The sequence below is a fragment of the Ursus arctos genome, unplaced genomic scaffold, assembly GCF_023065955.2.
Source record: "Ursus arctos isolate Adak ecotype North America unplaced genomic scaffold, UrsArc2.0 scaffold_3, whole genome shotgun sequence".
Lineage (NCBI taxonomy): Eukaryota > Metazoa > Chordata > Mammalia > Carnivora > Ursidae > Ursus > Ursus arctos.
In genome coordinates this window covers 101,217,769-101,238,398 of record NW_026622985.1, presented here as the reverse complement: position 1 = coordinate 101,238,398, position 20,630 = coordinate 101,217,769, and the positions used below count along the sequence as shown (strand labels likewise).

General features: G+C 55.2%; 1 protein-coding gene across 1 annotated transcript in view; it reads left to right on the top strand.

Annotated features, from left to right (window-relative positions):
* The window catches only part of PTPRN2 (protein tyrosine phosphatase receptor type N2), a 742,666-nt gene that overhangs the window by 704,923 nt on the left and 17,113 nt on the right, over nucleotides 1-20,630 (top strand). Inside the window, exons 18-21 of the mRNA XM_057304523.1 lie at nucleotides 8,154-8,273; nucleotides 9,297-9,463; nucleotides 15,001-15,054; nucleotides 17,228-17,292. Of these exons, the coding sequence (XP_057160506.1) occupies nucleotides 8,154-8,273; nucleotides 9,297-9,463; nucleotides 15,001-15,054; nucleotides 17,228-17,292 (406 nt within the window). The remainder of the gene's footprint in view (nucleotides 1-8,153; nucleotides 8,274-9,296; nucleotides 9,464-15,000; nucleotides 15,055-17,227; nucleotides 17,293-20,630) is intronic.

The window sequence follows — 20,630 nt, the reverse complement described above, 5'->3', positions numbered from 1 at the left end:
GGGTCTAACAGGAACAGTTTCAGTTTGGGAAGACGGAACGTTCTGGAGATAGATGGTGCGATGGTCGCACAGGAACGTGAGCGTACTTAATCTACTTAACCCTGCACTTCAGAAGGGCTCAGAAGGGCCATCTTACGTGTATTGTCTACAACGAAAGATCAGGACCCCGTTGTACCAGCAGGCTGAGGCCACGGGGCCGGGGCCCCAAATACTCCCCCAAATCCACACGGCCAGCTGGCGGCACGGCACGTTTTAAACCCAGAGCCGTAGGACCTGACGCTTTTTACCACCACGCGCCGTAAGAAGGAAGAAGGCACCGTGATGGGGAGGCGTTGCTCCCGCACGTGGCCGTTGGCAGGAGCGCAAGGCAAGCAGCCCCCTGTGGCGGCCGTGGGCGTTCGCAGAGTAACACGGTTCCTGACGAAGTGACCGTGTTGTGCTCGGTCTCGAGCCCCGAGCATGTCAGAACCGCGGTCTTCAAGCGTGTGCGTCCATACCCCAGCGTCCGCGGGGTGCCTGCCGGACAGTGAGGTCTGCACACCCGACAGGGCTCATGGGGCCCGAGGGGCTGAGCCCAGCGCCGTCTGGAAAGGAGTGTCAGGACCGCTTCGCGGAAAAGAGACATCTCTGCAGATGGGGATGGCCAGCCTACCTGGGGCAGCAGGAGGAAGGGGCCGTCCCGCGGCTTTTGGCCAGTCGTTGCCACTCTTGCCACGGGTCCCTGCTCTTCCCAGCTGACCCGTACATGCCCTGTCACTCCCCGCCCGGTCCCAAGGGAACCCTGGTCTGAGAAGGCACGTGACTGTCCTCCCTCCTCTCGTATTTTTAGAGGAAGCTGGCAGAACTGTGTGCTTTCCGTGGTTCATATGTCACCACCAGAAATTCAGGAAACCCGGTTCCCCAAGCTCGGGTGTGTGAGGACTGCTGACAGATGTGAGCTGCGTCTGGGGTACGCGACGTCGCTAGAAGCCGCTCACAGCAGCCCCTCGGCCCCAGGAACTGGGACTTCTCCGCAGGACGCGGACTGGTCGTTGGCCCCATTCACCACGGGGTGGCTCAGCCAGGAGGACACTGTCCCGTCCCGCTTGACAGATGAGCCCTTTCAGACGGAACCAGAGGCCAGCGAGTGGGGACGGGGCGCCGTGTCCGCGGCCCAGGGCGGAGGGCCCACCCCAGTCCGCGGGGGTCCCGCTGGTGCCCAGCGAGCGCTAATGTGGACACCGGATGCCATTGTGAACGTTTTACCAAGAAAGAAGCCCTCCCGTCGAGTTCTGTCTTCCACTTTCTGAAGATGCTGTTACGAAGGGTTCACCGGGGAAGCACACTCTCTCTCCCAAAGCGATGGGCTGGGTTTAAATAGAGTGTTTTTATCGATCACAGTTGTTAGGGTGGTGAAGACAGACCCCGGAGCCACCTCCTGCCGGAGAGCCACAGGGGGCAAATGCCCTCCCTCCCAAGCACTCCCCACGTGCGGGTGGGGGCGAGGGGGCAGGACGGGGCCTAGGAGGAAGAGTCTGACGAAGCCTGAGCCAGCAGCGCTCAAACGGCAGTCCCCGGGGCCCGACGTGGCTGAGGACCGAGTCCACTGCGCGTCTGCTCTCACAGCCTGGCCTGTGGAGATGGCAGGGAGTGTGGCGGCCCCCGCCCCCACGGTCTGCTCCACCCACAGATGCCCGCCTCAGAGGCAGGCCGTCAAAGCCGCAGGAGCCAAGCCAGCATCCAGAGAGGCCCCAGCCTGGCCTGGTCACGTACAGCCACCCCAGGGCCGGCCCGCGCCTCCCCCAGCTCCAGGGCCCCTGGGGCCACATCGTCCCTCTCCCTCAGGAGACCGCATCACATCAGGGCTCAAGCTGGAAATCTGACTTCCAGCCGTCCTGAGAGGCGGACTCCCGGGGCCCTAGCACGTCCCCGAGGCCCCGTTACCTGTGACGCCCGTGACAATCACGCTTGGTCTGCACCCCCGGATGTGCTCTGGGCCGCGCGTGACGCTATCTTCCGTTTCTGCGGCATCGAGGGACATGGAAGGGGGAAATATACTCCGGATCCCTGTTAGCTCCCCAACTGGTCGGTTTTAAAGCACGTTGTTGGATCAAAGGAAATACAAGAATTGAGGAGAGTTAATTTCTTAGGAAAAACTTCATTCATTATTTCTGTTCGCAAATACTTCAGCCACATGCCCTGGATTTTCCAGGACACTTTGCTTCAGATATTTCGTCTCCTTGAACTCCCTATACACGAGCTCGTAAACATTAAAAGAGAGAAGAACACTCGTCACGCCACCTCACCTAAGTCTGCAGGGGTGTCCGTGACTCTGCTCGGGGAGCGCCGCTACAGAGAGCACACACGTCCGCTTGGCAGCCTTCGAACTCGGGCCCGTGAGAGACAGACATCCTGTGTCCTTTTCTCTTCTTCTTTTTTTTTAAAGATTTGTTTATGTATTTGAGAGAGAGAGAGAGCACGAGCAAGAGGTAGGAGCAGAGGGAGAAGCAGACTCCCGCTGAGCAGGGAGCCTGACGCAGGGCTCGATCCCAGGACCTGGGGGTCATGACCTGAGCTGAAGGCGGATGTGTCACCGACTGAGCCCCCCAGGCGCCCCTGAGTTTCTTTTTCAACTGATATTACGGACCACAGCTGAAAACATCCTCGCTGTTCTGCTTTTAAGTGCATTGTTGGTTCCCTTGTCCTCCTCCCTTCTCCCTCCCCCCTCCTCGCTCCCTTTCTTCCTCCCTCCTCCCTCACTCACTTCCTCCCTCATTTCCTCCTTCCTCCCTCCTCTCCTCCTCCCTTCTTCCCCTCTTCCCTCCTCCCTCCCTTCCTCCTCCCTTCCCTCCTTCCTCCTTCCACCCCTCCTCCCTCCCTTCCTTCCTTCACTCCTCTTTTCCTCCCTCCCTCCCACCTCCCTTCCCTCCTTCCTGTCCACCTTCTCCTCCCCATCCACCTTCACCCCCTTCTCTTCCTCCTCCTTCTCCGGGATCCACAGCCGGACTGATGCATTGATATCAGGTTCTCATCTTGACAAGAAGGCGGCAGCCTGAGCTCAGCACTTCGTCTAAGCAGACGACGCGCATATTTAACCTGAAAGGTGAGCAAGGCTGAGGGACTACAAATGGTTCTAAGGGGCGACACTCGCTCAGGTCCAGCTAACTTCCTAGACATCCCAAACCTGTGAGGAACAGCCCGTCGCACCTGCACAGGGGCTGGATGACAAAGTCCAGTCCGGAAGTGTGCGGCCTGGCTCTGGAAACCCTAAGTGACCAGTATTTGCCCCGAGCCACCTCCAGTCTGCCGGACCGCTAGGTCAGCCGCGCCGTCTTTGCAAGAGAACTCGTACTCGGTTCCAGGGACGCAGCAAGGATTTCTTACGTAGATGCTTTCTCCTTTACGCCGGGTGGGAAAGGATTTCAGAGTTGAGGCTGCCGTTTATGGGCTGTGTGATGGCGGCCATGGGATCAGTTTGGGCGCAGGGTGTCCGGCGTCCGGCACCACTCTGCCAGCGTGGAGGCCGGTTTCTGTGGCCTCGCCAAGGGGCCCGAACTGACGTGTGTGCACTGATCAGCAGTTGTGAGTGGTCCTCAGAAGACACCACGGAGGTTCCTTACCTGTCCCAAGGGTTCCTCGCCTGTCCCGAGTGGCTCGATGTGGAGCCCGTGACCGCAGGAGGCTTGCTGCAGCGCAGACGCGGTTTTGGGGAGGCCGAGGGCGGGATGGGGGTCTCGACTGCAGAAGGTGTTACAGACGCTTGTTTTTCCCTGTTTGATCTATTTCAGACCACATTAGAGCTGACGTCAGTGGGCTCATAAGGACTAAAACACAAGCATTACTAAACCTCACTATTTGACTCATTATTTTAAAATGTGAGTCAGCTCCTCACGGCCAGACTTCAGAACATCTCTGTTCCACCTATGAAAATAAGTCTGCCGCAGAGATGAACTGTACGGTCAGGACCGGGGGTGCGGAGCCTGCTCCGGAGAAGAGCCGTGTGCCTCACGGACCCGCAGCGCCGACACACACGCAAACCGTTCACGAGCTAAAACAGTAAAAAAGCTTTTCTGTCCGTTAAGCCAGTCCTGGGAGAACCTCTTCTAGGCCTGCTTTGACAGCATTTTCTTTAGCTCTTTTTACAGAACTATTCAAATGGCCTCTTTTAAACACATGTATTGTTTTCAACCAAGCACCCACGGCAATAAATCCCCATCCTGGCGCCTTGGCGGGTAGAAACGGCAGCCAGACCAGCATCTGGTCTTCTTGGAGATGCCTGTCTGGTGGGAGAAAGATGTGAACACATGATAAGGATGATGCAAGGTAGAAAGGGACACATCACAAGAGATCTAAGTAAAGGAAGAAGTTTTATGCCTGGAGGGACCGGGTGCCTGGCGGAGAACATGAACTGAGCTTTTTGAGATTTTGGATAGGTCATCTTTCCTCTAATCAGGTCTTAGCGGGGCATTGGAAGAGTTTGGTTTGCTGAATAGCTAGTTTTCTACTGTGGTTTCTTTCCATCTGCTTTAATTAGGTTTGTCTATGTGCCTTGGCGCTAGCACGCTCCTCCCTGAGGAGCCCCAACCGCGAGCGCGCAGCTGGGCCTCGAGCGCGGGTCTGAGCTGCCTGGGGCCACTGGATGCAGACGTTTTCCAGGACAGTGCTGTAGATGTAGTTTCTCTTCCTTAGATTTTACTAATAGCATTTTTTCCTCCAGCTTACCTTATTATAAGAATATAGCAAATAACACCCCCCCCACACACACACATATATATATCATGTGTTCATTGGCTGCTTGTGTTGTTGGTCAGGCTTCTGGTCAACTGTAGGCTCATAGTTAAGCTTTTGGGGAGTTCACAGGTTCAGCGTGGATTTTCGACTGCACAGGGGTCAGCACCCCTCACCCCCGTGTTGTTCAGTGGTCAGCATCGGTTTCCTAGGGCCCCCCTAACAAATTATCACAAGCTGGGAGTATTCTCTGGGAGCTCCGGAGGCCGGACGTCTGAAATCAAGGTGTGGAGAGGCTTCCTCCTTTCAGGGTCTGGGGGCCCCACGCAGTCCTGCACCTGCAGCCGTGTCACGCTCCCCGCCTTCGTCCCAAGGCTTCCCACTGGTGTCTCTCTTCGCACGGGGTTTCCCTCTTCTTATAAGGCCCGCCCTAAGTCCGTATGACCCCCTCTTTCACTCAATGGCATCAGCAGAGACCCTATTCCCAAATAAGGTCACATTCGCAGGTCCCAGTGGTTAGGACGTCAGCCTGTCTTCTCCGGGGGACGAAACTCCACCCGTGACACAGAGCAGTGTGGCTTCTCTTACCAGCCGTCAGTAAGCTGGCACAGCTGGGTCGCACAGCCGCCCACGTGTGTACTTCCTGTCACTAGAGCAACCGTCGGAGCCACGGGATGTCCGTTACCCGCTGGCTCGCTGCTGAAGACCACACACGGGTCCCCATCGGCAGTGACGGCATCGCGAGCGTCTCCTCCACGTCACCCGCGAGACGCAGCCTGGGGCAGGCTCCCAGGGACTGGTGGGGGCAGTGGCACAGGACACGGAGCAGACCACTCCCATTCCCACAGCGCACAACCCCCAAGGAGAGGCTGGCGGGGACCATAAAGGCCAGAGACCGCCATCGCTCCCGCCCCTGGTGCATGAAGCCATACTGTTGAGGCGTCCTGGGCCTTCAGGGTGGCCTCCTGAGGGGAGGCAGCAGAGCGTCTGGGAAGCAGCTCGCCGGAAGGCAGGACGTCATGTCTTCTCCGAGCGCAGCACTGGCTTATGGTCAGCGTCCGGCCCTGAAGGCTCGTGTTTCATCCGTGGCGGTGGCCTCGTTTGGACCCCACGATGGAAGCACCTCCTTCCTGCCTGGGGAGAGGCGTGCACTTGACTCCAGACGCAGAGAGCTGGGGGCGGGGCTGCAGACCGTGGCGCGCTGCGGGGCACTGTCCCCACCCCACTCTCGGCGGGGACTTCTGGTTCCCTCTGAACCTGCTGACGTGCTGGGCGCTCTGCAGAGACGGCCGGTAAACCGGGAGGAGACCAGGATTGCCGTGCTCTGTGATACTGAACAGGAAAGTGCCGGAAATCACCGTTTCAGGCACCTGCACCCTTAGCTCAGTCAGCGAACTGCCTCGCTTCTGAGATTCAGCGGGGCCTCTGGGTGGATAGCTGCTTCCCAGAAGAGAAGGATTAGGGTTTCCGCACAGACAGCCCTTCTGGAGTCGGGAACTGCCCGAGGGCCGGGGAGAGCCGCGGGAGGAGAAGCAGAAACTTGGCCCTGTTTCTAAACTGAGCTTTGGCTGGGGTCCTGGATCCCACCAGAACCCGCATTCACGGTTCTCGGCGCGTCCTGAAGGTCAGCGCCGTCGCCCCGCACACCGACCTGCGCCTCCCGGCACGCGGACACACAGAGCCGGGCCGGCCTTGTAACACCGGTGCCCACGGGGGCCGCCTGTTAGCTTGATTTCTAAATTCCCTCTCTGCTCTTAGACACAGTGACCTAAAAAGAAATATGACCCCCAAGAGTGCCTTTGGGATTGTTTATTTAAATTAAGTTCCGTTTGGATTTAATCTTAACCAAGTCTTCCAAGAGCCGGGGAGGAGGGGGCTCCCGCATGGAAGCGCTGTGTGCGCGGACCAATGAACGGGGCTGCCCGGCCGGGAGGACCCCTCTTTAAATGAGGGGCTTCCTAATGTCACACTTGGGTGGCACAAGCAGAGTGTGCGATGATTAGTTTATGGTCTAGATCATTGTATTTTTATTACGCTCATAAAATCTGTGTTTCTCCTCATTTTCGTAATGGCTTCAATGAGCTTCACCACCTTCTAAAGACCCATTAAACTGTTACGTGCCAGAAGGACCAATTTAGGGGGGCAGGCTGCAAAGCCTGAGAGCTGCACGTGGCACATGCTTTGAATTCTCATCTCGTGCCTGGCTTTGCGCTAAGGAAAATGAAGGCTTATAGGTTCGGGCGTAATTCATATTTATTTGTGGGCTTTTTCACAAACACCAGCAGTTTCCATGAAATCCCAGTATTACTGAGACACAGTGCGGTGCCGTAAAGGCATTGACTATTCCCGTCACGCAGGAATATAAATCCATATTCAAAGAGGAAAGTAGCGTGGACACGTCCCTTTTTAAAATATAACTGAAAGGGGGTTATTTAATAACATGAACTATGAAGGGAACACATTCTATATTTGAGCTATGTGGATTTTTTTTAAATGAAAAGATTCTAATTGGATTGTTATATCTGTATTTAAAAGAAATAGAAGCTCTCTTCGATACTAAATTCACACCTCAATGCAGTTGCTTATAAATATTTCTGTGAAGTCACCGTAACCCACCGCGGGAGAAGCAGACGCCTCTTCACTCTGTAATTTAATATGCTAATTCACGTCTGCAACGCCACCTCAGCGTGCCCCAGAGAATTAATGGTTTCTGATTATGCTCTGGTATTAATACCCACAGCCACGAAGTTGGGAGTTGTGCCTGAGAGGAGGCCTCGTGGAGGCCCTTGGTGTCCGTCCCTTCTCCACACTTGCACGTGCGTCCGTCGGTTCGCTGTGTGTCGGAGACGCTGCGTGATGTGGCTGCCGTGAATTCCTAACTCGGTTTTGTTCTCATTGACTACCATGGCCGTGTTCTGTGTGGGTTCCCCCGGCCCTGCTTCCTGTAAGCAGGCCTGCTTCTGACCGGACAGCAGCTTCACAAAGCAAAGTGGTTTTCTAGTCATGCAGGCTGACGGCAACGACCAAAAACCAATCGTGTCGACCACTTTCAGTCTGCGCCGCGCGGAGGAGCGGACGAGAGCGCCGCCCGCCCGCTGGCTGCTGGGAACAGCGGCACAGGCCGTGTCGTCTGTCGGGGCTGCGTGGTGGAAGGTTCCCGTCACAGATCCAAAGTTGGGAAGCGCGGCCGCTGAACGTGGGTCCTAGAGGTGCTAAAAGGCGTGGAACGAATGGCTGGTTTTGTGGTTTGTTGTATTTCGTGGAACGTGGAAGCTATGGGGCGCATTCAGAGATGTGAAGCCCGCTGTGGGGGAAGAGTGTCCAGCGAAGGGGAGAGGGCGGTCCGTGCACAAGCACCTTGGCCCGCGTCGCTGAGCGCGGTGACTGCACGTGCTGTGCGGGATCTACCAGTCACGCTGTGGCCGTGGGCCTTTCTCTGTCTGCAGATGGTGTGGGAGAGTGGCTGCGTGGTCATCGTCATGCTGACGCCCCTCTCGGAGAACGGCGTCCGGCAATGCTACCACTACTGGCCAGACGAAGGCTCCAACCTCTACCACATCTACGAGGTACTCCCCAAAAGCGCGCCTGCCTGTAGAGCCACAGAGAACAGGAGCGTCCCCACCGGCGGGGGGGGGGGGGGGGGGGGGGGCGGCCTCTCCTCGGGAAGGCTGGCAGGCAGACCAGGCCTTCCCAGGGCCCACGGTCCGTAGATGCCCAGACCCTCCAAACAGCTGTACTGTGGCACCTTGGGCTCTGGCGTAAACAGTCTGGTCTGCACTTTTAAAGTTTTATGATTCCGAATTCAGACAGAAGGAGCCAAAAAACATTCGCTTCTTCACAGGGAGGCCCATTGAGCCAGGCCCCAAATAATAGGCCTTTCGTGGGTCTGTTCTAGGAAGAGCCCTGCCTGCACCGTGGCCTCCCGCAGCATTCAGGGCTGTGGGTCTGTAGATTGGACCCTCCCTGCAGGGCACCTGCCGGCAAGTTTCTTTCTCTTACTGAGCCCTCTACCCACAACCACAACGAACTGTGTCACCTGGGGCACTCAACACGTACCAGCATGCATCCGTTGTTTCGCATTACACATTAGTCAGAATGCCGAAGTCCCGTGGTGGGAGCATTAAGAAGAACCCTAAGTCACACAGTCGTGGCTTTTAGGCCGTGAGAATGGGCTTGACCCCGAGAAGCGCCGAGTCGCGCTATCTGCGGGGATCCTTTGGCCTTCCCTCCGCCTCTAGGTGAGACCCCCCTGCAGTAAAATTTAAGTACAGCGGAACCCGCTGTTGTTTTTGTTCCAAAGTATAGTTTTTCTCGAAGGTAGGTGGCTTAGAAATGCAGAAGACGAAAGCTGGAATCGTTTTGGATTGTAACACAATTTTCTAATAATTTGACTAATGCATTTAGGTGACATTAAAAACCCACAGTTATCTTTGGCGTAAGCCCTGTTAAAACTGAGAAGGTGGGAGGGGCCGTCAAGCCCACCGTCCACCCGCGTGCAGTCCTTGTAGTATTCGCCCTTTGCTGCTCAGAGTGGCTCCGTGCTCAGACGACGCTTTACGTTCCCGATGTCCCCTTGCCCTCCTGTCCAGGTAAACCTAGTCTCCGAGCATATCTGGTGCGAGGATTTCCTCGTGAGGAGCTTCTATCTGAAGAACCTTCAAACCAACGAGACGCGCACCGTGACCCAGTTCCACTTCCTGAGCTGGTATGACCAGGGAGTGCCTTCCTCCGCCAGGTCCCTCCTGGATTTCCGCAGGTATGACAAACAGCGCACTAAGCAGGGTAACGCGTTAGAATGTGGGCGTCAGAGAGGAGGGAACGCGGTCTGATACCAGATTTCCGGTGTCTAAGAGGCCATTTGCTGTAAGACATGCCGTCTGTGTTATATTTATATAATATACAGTTGATCCTTGAACAACACGGGGTTGAGGCACCACCCCCCACACAGTTGAAAATACACATTTAGCTCTTGACGCCCCGAAACGTAACTACTGATAACCTCCTGTTGACTGGAAGCCTTACCGGTACCCTAAGAAGTCAATGAACACAGTTTATATGTTATATGTATTACACACTGAGGTCTTACAATACAGCACGCTGGAGAAAGGAAAATGTTATGAAGAAAATCACAAGGAAGAGAAAATACATTTTCAGTTCTGTATTTATCAAAAAAAATTCACGTGGAAGTGGACCAGCGCAGCTCAGAGCCATGTTGTTCCAGGGTCAACTGTATTTATATTCTAGAGAGGAGAGGGGAGGGGAAGGAGAGTATGTTAATGGCACATATTAACTGCAAGATGTTTTCTGGCTTTAGAAGAGTTAAAAGGGCGGGGGACATAGATACCTTAGAATTGTGGAAATACGATCATTATTTCTGATAAGATTCTCCAAGTGGGGGAGTCCTGAAGCTCATGCTTCACAAGATATTGATGAGGAAAAGGTAGATTTTCAGTTTGGATACTATCTGGTTGACAAGATAATGAGCTGTAACAAGTGTGGGCCCAGATTCCAGCCTGGGTGACCTTAGACCTTGGGCGAGAGCCTGGATGGAATGAGCACATGACCGTGTTTTCTAGTGTAGTTTTGAAGCTGAGTCGGGAAACATCCAGTCTTTGTTCACGCCCCGCTCAGCCAGTCGCCCAGGGGGCTGTCTTGTTTTAAAGTGTGTTTATTGAGCTGTTGAGATGAATGCTGGACTCCATCTTTCAGGAAGATATTGACAAGGCAGGAAAGGGGGGACTGTCCGTCGGACTCGGTGGTAACGGTGGTCAGCACGGGCTGTTGCATGCTGGCAAAGAGTGAGTGGCCGCCCAGCAGAGGCCGGTGTCCAGCGGCGTGATAACCGAGCTCTCCATTTGGCAGAGCCCCGCTTACGTTTAACCGATTGGAAACCTGCCTAACCACAAAAGCAGACAGATGCCCAGAACAACGAACTAGGAAATAAAATGCACCTTAATCCAGCATTGCACACAGAGTGATTTATATCTGAACGTTACCCATCCTCGAGTCTACGCCGTGTCACTCGAGACCGTGGGGTTTCAGGCTGATCTCTGGATTTCTTGAATTTGCGTGTTACACATTCTCACGGTTATTGTGATACTATTTCTTTTGCCTTTTAGTCTACTTTGAAAAGAAAAACAAATTTTATATTTGAATAGTTCTTTGGATCAAATAGCGTGTAAAAGAGCTCACGGAGAGGCATGCCCGTGGTGTCACGGCCATGGCGCACGTTGGGTGACCTCACTTGGAGAGGCCAAGCGTGCACGGTGCATGGAGTTCTGAACGCATCCCAAAGCCCTGACCACACACGGCTCCCTCTCGATCGACCCCAGTGTCCTGGCCATTAGATGCCTTTCCTTAATGCAAATGCATTTCCAAAGACATGCTATCGAAAGATCTTACCAATTTCCTGAGATAGGGTCCCGGAGAAACAGCCACTACCGGCAGAACGGATGTGGCTCCAGAGATGGCAGATCACCTGAGCTGCTCTTTCGGCTCCTCCAGTGTGTTTGCGCATATATGCATATGGGCACACGTCGAAATCCATATCCATATATGGAACTGAACAATACACAACCAACCCTCTGTGCTTACCACTTGTCGTGAAGAGACACCCACCCCAAAGTTCCCTTTCCCCGGAGGCTGAGGAGATGAGGCTCCAGAAGGTTTTTGTTAAATTGGAATGTGCAAGTCTATTAGAATCAAAAGCTCTGCTGGCCTGCCTTCCTCGGCACGGCCCAGTATCCCAGCCCGGCCGGCCTGTCCTGGACTCCATGGACAGTGGGCGCGAGCGGTCACATTCTCGGGAGCACCACGCTCGGGCGCAGATTGCCGCTTTGTGGTTTTCTGTGTAGAAGAGCCACCCAAAGTTCAGCCATCGGAAAGGGGCATTGGCTTCCGAGGACACTGGTCCCCTTACGCACAGGTCTGCCCCCCGCCCACCCCCCGACCCCGCACACGCACCCAGCCTTCCCCCGTCAGGCACTGAGACGTGTAATTACATCCTTCTGGAGCCCAGAGGGAGCACTGTTACACTTTAAAGAGAAGCTGCTAAAGCCGGGAGATAATTAGCATCATATGGGAAGTATTCTGTCTCTCTGTCTCTCTGAGTCTCACTTCTCGCAACGGCACTCACAACGCTGATCCCTGTAGAAATGGACAGACCCTTACTTTGCCAGCTAATGAGCGGTGGCCAGTGTCATTTTTGTGATGTTGCAGCTAGTAATATGAGCCCAGTTGCATAGTCACAAAAGTGATCATTGGAGGCTGTGACTCTGCTGCCGGGCAGTGTGGGAAGCCCCTTTTCTGAGCCTCTAACGACCTCTGACCTTTGCTTGCTGTTGGTTGCATGACGGTTCCTTCTCACTCAGTGACCCATGGGTTGGTTTGTATTACTAATCGTTCTTTCTCAGTGAATTCCTCCTGCTGAAATATATATAATATCCATTTTTCTGAATGTCTGCACCCTTCTGCTCACTGATGATTTATTCTGATCGAGTCAGACAAGACAGCTGTGTGTTGCCCATCTTCATGAATAATCTGCGTCTCTATCTTGGGTCAACCAGGTGAACGCTTTTGCTGACTATGTGATGCTTTTACTTTTCTACTTGTGATGTTTTGCGTTGTAATAATACAAGCACATGATTCGTTGTAAATAAACTGCCAAACCGTGACAGCATGTTGTACTCGCACTACGCGTCTCTTTGATGGCTCGTGGCTGTTCGTAAGCGGGTTTAGCGCGGGCGGGGCCGGCGTGGGTATTAAGACCGCAGCGCAGCCTCCCTGGGTCCTGCCGAGCCAGTCACAACGTGCTGGAGAAGGAATATTTTAAATGTTCTGTACGTAAGGGCAGGGACCGTAGAAGCAGTTATTAGAGCGTTCGGTCTTCAAAAGAGCAGTCATTCTTCACGCATTTTGCCAAAAATGGGGCTGACCAGCTGTGAATGGGACACTCCTGTTCTCCTGGTCCTTACAGTCAGGGTTTCTGAAACCCATACGGCCTAAACAAGGGTATCTGGTTGTTACTTCTTTCTTGTTTTTTCGGGTTTTTTTTAATGTACTACTTTTATGCTTGTCCCCATCAGAAAATATGCCCAAAAGCTGGTGACTGGGCGGGGTGTGAGCGGGCAAACGCTGAGCCTCGGCCACCAGGTGTGAACTGTCACAGAGTGTCGGAGAGCCACATCTGAAAGATGCAGCCCCCGAGAGGGTTCTAGTAAAATCTTCTGTTTGAAAGTAAAAGGCCCGTAGAAATAAAGCCGCCCTATGGGGCGCCTGGGTGGCTCAGTCGTTAAGCGTCTGCCTTCAGCTCAGGCCGTGATCCCAGGGTTCTGGGATCGAGCCCCACATCAGGCTCCTCCGCTGGGAGCCTGCTTCTTCCTCTCCCACTCCCCCTGCTTGTTGTTCCCTCTCTCGCTGGCTGTCTCTTTCTCTGCCACATAAATAAATAAAATCTTAAAAAAAAAAAAGCAAGCAAGCCAGCCGCCCTAAATCTGGTCTGACCCTGACCTTGCTTGACTTGCACACGCACACACACACACAGTGTGTACCCACATGCACAAGCATGCAGGCGTGCACGCACACGGCCTTGGTCGAGCTGGCAGGCCTCACGTTACTCACGTTTGAGGTATGTCCTCTGTTTTGGGGTCTGGCCTCTGTTTTGTCAGCCCTGAGGCTCATGTTGCCATTACAGCCTGAGTCAAGAATAGGAGTTTTAAGATTTTTTTTTTTTTTTAAGTCCTCTGTACACCCATCCTGGGGCTGGAAAGCCACGACCCCGAGATCGAGAGTCACACGTTCCACCAACGGAGCCAGCCAAGCGCCCCAAAGAATGGGAGGTTTTAGGAGGAATCAGTAGATCTATTCTCCGGTCTGTTTAATTCTCAAAGGCCCAAGAACCTTTTGGGCTTTCTGGCCCACCGTTGATTTGAATGAGTTCACTTGTACTTGCCTCGCCTTCCCGCTAGGCCCTGACAGCGCGGTGGGCCCCGAAGGTGAGGTAGCCACGTGGCTGTAGGGACACTGAGTGGCTTGTTCTACCCATGTTTCTGGGTCTTCTCATTTTGAAGACATTTTGGGTGGTCTGCAAGCTTCACGTGCTGCAGGAGGTGGCCACCGACCACGTGCTGCCCCGGCGGGCTCGGGCGCAGCCCGTCTTCGGGGCACATTGTAGCCAGGTCCCCACTTGCTGTTTGGGGAGGCACGTGGACCTCACTCTGTTCACTCCACGAGGAACCAGGAACAACCAGCTCTGCTCTGGGGGCAGACATGGAAATGACCGCTGGGTGCCCAGGCCGCCAGCTCCCTTCTGCAACCCCGCGGCTCTGGGGTTTTGAGGCAAGGCCCCCAGTGGACCGAATATGAGCTCCCAGCTGACTCTGCTGGGCAGGCGAGCCTTCCCAAAGAAATGTGACGTGTTCCCATGTCTGGTGCAAGGAAAAAGGTTTTTTTTTCTGCCCTGTCATTCGTTTTAAATTTTGCTTCATGTCACACATTATAGAAATTCGTAGGGAGCATTTTAGAACACAGACCCTCACACATTTTTTCATTGACTTTTCTCTACTCAGAAATATTTTACTGAGAATTCGGATGTACTTTATAAACATGTTTAGTTGTTTCACTGACTTTCAACAAATTTGGAGCTGACACAGTGGATTTGAAATCAGTGCTTTGTTTTGATTTAGGGTTTGGTTACAGAATAATCTGTGCTTCTTAATTTTCGTAAATTCTGGTCTAAAATCTGCACAGTACAGTTGTTTGTAAACATACACAGATTGATATAAAGGAAGGACTTGTCTCAACTGCAGTTTCTCTGCAATTTAGAACTCCAACCAAACGCACGGATCCAAACGGACCTGTAAGATGCTGCTTTGAGACAAGAGAGTAATGTTACATTCCAGTGTGATGTCGAGAATGTAAGGAATTCTGAGCATAAATTGCAAAACTCAAACATGTCAGCAGGGAATCTAGATCGTCGTGTCAGCTACTGGGGCTGCAGACGGAGGGGTAGCGCAGGCTGGTGGCAGAGGCCCGGGGTTCTCGCTTGTGAAGGGAAACGGAAATTGTGAAAATGTAAGAATTGTTTTTAAAGCTCTGTTTAATCATTTAATATTGAAAAGAAAAATAAATCTTATAAAATGTGTGTGCAATTTTGATTTTCTTTGTCAAAACAGGCTATTATTGCAAAATGATGTCAAAGATGTGGTCTGTTTGTTTTGGCTTAGGAGTGAGTTTGCAAAACATAAGACAAGAGTCATAGTGCATAACCATGATTTCTGTCTCTTTTTATTTCAGAAAAGTAAACAAGTGCTACAGGGGCCGTTCTTGTCCAATAATTGTTCACTGCAGGCAAGTACAACTTTTCACATGGATTAACGAGTACTCGAGAAGACAGCCGCAGTTACACACACAAGTCGAACTCTCATTGCTTCATAAATGCACCTAACGGGCACTTCTGAAGGAAGCCAGAGATGCAGACGGAAGTTTCTAGGCCGCTCAGCTACTTGTGTGCGTGCCCCGCTGCGCAGTACGACCCGCCTGGGCCGCCCCCGTCCCAGGTCCCGCAGGCCGCTGCCGCACGCGCATGTCCTCACACCCTGTATTTTCTCAAGCACGCGTGGGTCCCCACACAAACACCCCGAGACGGCGTTTTCCATCAGTGGTGTCGTCTCAGCCACCGACTCACTTAGCTGCGGTTTGGAACCGAGATGCTGGGGATGCTCGGGGCCCGTTAGGCACAGGGACAGAATCGGGAATCAGCACAGGGATGGCCTCGCCCAGCTCAGGACGTGAGTCCGGCCGTTGGGTGAAATCCACCGGCTCATCAAGCACGTTACACCCACACCGATAAGCAGACACCCACCGTCGGGGCGCCATCTCCCCGGGCTTCACACCCACCTCGTTTGGGTAAAGAGCGCACTCTGATTTGGAGAACTATCTTGCAGAAGGTTGCTGTCTGCTGGGATAGAAAGGAATCCTCTCTCCAAGGATCAGATGCCTAGTCTGTCAGTGCAGTCAAGACGTGTACGTGTGTGTGCCTGTGCGTGTCTGAGTGTATGTGTGTGAGTGCGTGTGTCAGGTTGTGTCTGAGTGTATGTGTGTGAGTGCATGTGTGTCTGTTTGTCGGGTGTGTGTGTATCAGTGTGGGTTGTGTATAACTGCCTGTGTCTGTGTGTGTCTGTTCCAGCGCATGTGACGTGTCCCTGCCTGTGTCTGTGTGCTCCCACGTGGGTCTGTGGCGAGGACCCGAGCCGGCCATGGTCTGGGGCCCCGGAGAGCAGAGGGAACAGCCTGGAGGCACAGGTGTCCCCACGGGCCACAGCCGTGGCTGGTGTGTGTAGGAGTCCGAGCCACTGTGGAGGGAGGGAGACCCATCCACACCGGGACAGGTGGAAGGTCATCTGTGGCGCAGCGGGGACGGGGTGGTGCGCTAGCTCTGCACACGTGCGGACCATGCAGGTCCCCATGGCATTTCCAGCCACTGGTTTGAGGGTCTGGTAAAGCCAGAGCCCATGAGCCTTTCCCACAAAGGCCGCCAAGGCCCCGCCAGGTGTCCCAGGACCGCGGCCAGTGCTTGGGCTGCAAGCAGAGTGTCTGGTCCCGTAACTGCTGACCCTCTAGTAGACACTCTAGGAGTGCACACGGGACAGTCCCGTCCGGCAGCTGCTCCCGGGGTGACTCGCAGCCTCCCCAACAAGGGGGACGTGCCCTCAAGCCTCACAAAGCAGCAGCCTTCCCCAGAAAGGACCCTCCCTGCCCTCGGAGGGCTGCCGTCCGCTCCCGGGGACCCTGCAGTCACAGCTGGGTGACCTCGCTCACCACAAGGCAAACGCCCTCAACGCGGACACAGCCAGACCCGTCTTTTGTGTATTCTGACAACTCTGACCACATCTTTGGCCAAAGAAGGAGAGACAAGGGAGGCAGGAGCCAATCTACGCAGGCACCATAGCTAATCCACACTGCCTGCTGCTAAGGCGCTCCCCTTCCTCCTCTTCCTCCTCCTCTTCCCCTTCCTCCCCTTCCTCTTCCTCCTCCTCCCCTTCCTCTTCCTCCTCCTCCCCTTCTCTTCTTCCTCCTCCTCTTCCCCCTCCTCCCCTTCCTCCTCTTCCTCCTTCTCTTCTCCTTCCTCCTTCCCCACTTCCTCCTCCTCCTACCCTTCCTTCTCTTCACCTTCCTCATCCTCCTCTTCCTCTTTCCCCACCTCCCCCTTCCTCTTCCTCCTCCTCCCCCACCCCTCCTTTCCTGTTTCCTCCTCTTCCTCCCCTTTCCTCCTCCCCTTCCTCCCTTTCCTCTTCCCCCTCCTCCCCTTCTCCTCCTTCCTCCTCCTCCTCCCGACCCTCCTCCCTTCTCCCATCCTGTGATTCTTCCTCACCCCACTTTCTTCCTCCTTCTGTCAATCCAAGCCTTCCTCTCCCCTTATGAGCTCCACTTAAACACGGAGGGAAATATGCTGTCGCAGGTTCGGTGGGCATGGGGTCCCCGTGGCCGGCGGTGTTCTCACCTCTTCCCCTTCCATTGGCAGCGACGGCGCGGGCAGGAGCGGCACCTACGTCCTGATCGACATGGTTCTCAACAAGATGGCCAAAGGTGAGGCGGGGAGCCGGGCTGCTTTGTGGCAGCTCAGCTGGGACCGCGTTGCCGTGGCAACCTGGGGGTACTACTCTCCTCAGCCTTGGAGGAAATTAGCCGATTGTTGTCCCTTTCCTGAGTCACGTGAAAGCTGTTTGCCGCGAGCAGGGTATTTCCGAGGCTCGTCCTCTGTTGCCAGGGTGGCGCTCGGCGAGGCGCACAGTAGGTGTGGTAAGCACCTGCTGCACGGGTCAGGGTTAACGTCCGCGGGGGAGGACGGCCTCGGGACCTCGGTGCTGTAGCGGTGCAGCGTCCTTCGAGCGTTCGTGCGGCCCTCCCTGTTGCTAAAGCTGCATGAGCGGAGTGTGGCGTCCGTGGCCTGGAGTGGCCTCCGCCCCCTGCGACCCCGCAACCCCTCGCTCGGCACACTTTCACCCCTGCAGCCCTGCACGCCTGGATCTTGTCCTCGCACACACAGCGCACAGGGCTTTGCCCAGAAGCATCCTAACCCGAGAGGAGGAGGCAGGGGTCCGGCAGCGCCTGCAAGTCTGGCCCGGGAGCCGACCCCGCGCGGCCGGCAGCGGGCGGCTCCGCGGAGCCCTCCGGCGGCCTTGGCCCCGTGGAGCTGCGGACGCGGAGCTGGTCTGGTCGCTCCGGTGTGCTCTCTGGACCAAAGCCGCGAGCCGTCTCTTTACAGACCGGAGAGCTTGCTCCACAGCTACTTCCACCGGACCCGCCTCTTGGACGCACACACGAATTACCATGACGACGGAGGAATCCTGCCGCATTTCCTAGACCCAAGAAAACACTGCTCATCCCGCGCTGCCTGCCCACAGCCCACGGGACTCGGAAGGAGGTCCAGCTGAGGTGGGGACACCTTCCTCTCTCTCACCCATGAGCAAAACGTTCTCTCCGTCTACACACACACATACACACACACGCGTGTGCGCACGCATGCCTGCGTGTTCTCACAGACGGGCCCCCGCCTTCCGGAACAGCCGTCCTTCATCCCTTGCCCAGAAACAGGAGCAGACGCTGGTTACAGAAATGAGTTTCAGTACATTTTCACACAGATGCTGGCAACTCCAACGAAGCGCTTTCCTGACTCCACTTTCTTCTGGTTAAAAAGAAGGAGAGAAATGGAACGCATCTCTAGACCAAGGATGTGGTGTGTAGCCCACTGTTTGACGCTCAAGGACCGGCTCGCCTGAGCGATGGAGGGCCAGGACCAGACCCGGGCTCTGCACCCCACACCCTGCTCCATGTCTCCCGGGCAGACCGCTGCGGAGAGCAAGAAACTGGCTTTTCACCATCAAATCTTATGTCAAGGGCCTAAATTAGCTGAGTTCTGGCACGTGCAAACAGAGAAACCGAAGCAAAAAGACAAATGATCTGATACTGTTTTTAATGACATATTTTGACTTTGGATCCTAACACAACCCTGACTTTTTTAGTTGGAAGTTTCCTACCCATTAATGCCACTGTGCCTTATCAAATACATCTTTTCATTTGCAAATTTGCAATTATTGGGAGCTCGGAGCTCTCAAGAGATTTATCTTTCTTCCCTTACACCCGCTCTCCTCTCTGCCTGTCGCACACGTATTTCCCTTCTGTTAAAGCAGAATTCCTTCCAAAGGCCGCAGACCGTCGTTGGTGTTTGCGATGACTCCCGCCCGTGTTGGTAGAGGAACGTGAAACAGTAAACCACGGCGCACATTTGCACCCAAATGGACCCCGGCTCACCCACAGGCAGCAGACGGATGCCACTGCTTTCTCAGTACTGCGGGGGTCACGTTGGGGTCCTGGATTTTCAGAGGTGCAGACCGGCTTCCCCAGAAGCAGCCTCGGAAGAATGTCGCCGGCCGGGGGCGGGGCTGACTTCATTGTCCGAGCGGGCCTGCATTGAGTGGCTCCGCTGTAGCATGGACTGTCACATTCCCCTTCAAGTGTGGCCAGCCTTCAACAATGGAGCCCAGCCGTGTGGAACTGGCCAAGGAGGGCAGTCTCCAGGCCGCGTCTGAGATGGGTCACCCCCATTCTGTTCTTGACCTGCTCCCCTCTGCCCAGGGGGCGTGCGGTGTGAAATCCTCTGACCTGGGGCCTGGGCCTCGGTCTCAGGAGAGATCAAAGGGCAGGGCGGCCCCTCGCCGGCCGAGGTGGGTCTTTCCCAGGCCGCCACACTGCGAGGCCGCCTGCGGTTTTGTTCTGGCGAGAGCTCTCGGGGCCGGTGCGGCCTGGGCTGCCTTTGTCTGGCCTGAGAGCTAGAGGCCGCGCGGCAGACCCCGCGTTCATCAAATGATCAAAGGCCCAAAGCCTGGACTCGAAACCTTTCTTCCCATTTCCTTTTCTTACAAGGAGTGAATTGCATGAGGACCAAAGAATGCCTTTCCAAAGCTCTCCTGCACGAGCCTCCAGGCCTTCACGGGGCACCACACCCGCCGGCACTGGCCGGCCCAGCTGCAGCCGCGCCCGCGGAGCCCGCTCATTCACTCAGGCTCTGGAGATTAAGGCCCGCGTCCTATTGAGGGGCCTCTGAGAATGCACGAGCATAATTCAATCTTTCTCCACCGCCTTGTTTATCAGCAAGCAGACGACAGTGCAGTTTGAATCGAAGCAGACAGGCTCCTGCTCTCTGCCCCGTCCGTAAAACCCTTCTGCGCGTTTCCTCTGCTCCCACCCGTGCATTTCTCACCCGTAGTTAGTATTTTCATCAGAACGGGTTTCAGGAGCACGGTCCTGTCTCACGGCAGAGCGAAGCTCCCGTGTAGCCTGAATGCGTTTGCTGCCACGATGGTTTCCGAAGTTGGGCCTTTCAAGTTTGTGTCCGTGACGTCTCTTCGGCCAGGTTTTTTTTTCATTGCAGTTCTTTAAAGGAAGTGGGTGCCAGGCGGAGGGCCACCCTGGAGCAGGTGCCGCTAGCTGGCCATGTCACTCTCGGACAGCCATCACAGACCCCCACCCACCCAGCCCCACCGGGCTGCTCCGAGCGCCCGCCACGGCCTCCCTGCTGCGCCTGGCGTTCGGAAAGCCCCGCGGAGCTCGGGGAGGCCCAGACCTTTGTTCGCCGAGGGCCTCAGGACCGGGGACCTCACTGTACATGCGACTCGCCCACCCCACGGGCGCACAAGTGTGCGGACGTGCCGCTGAAGTGGCTGAGCCGTGGGAATGTGGGCGGGTGTCCGTGCCCACGCGGCCGTGGGTCCCACACCTCCTTCCGTCTCAGCGGCCTGAGCTGCTTCCTGTTTTCTGTCGCACGGTGCCCCTCAGTCAACAGCTGCCTGGAGGAGGGCATGTATCATCTCCTTTCTGCTCACCGTCCCTAAAACTCACGATGCTGGGGGCCTCGTGCCTGGGAC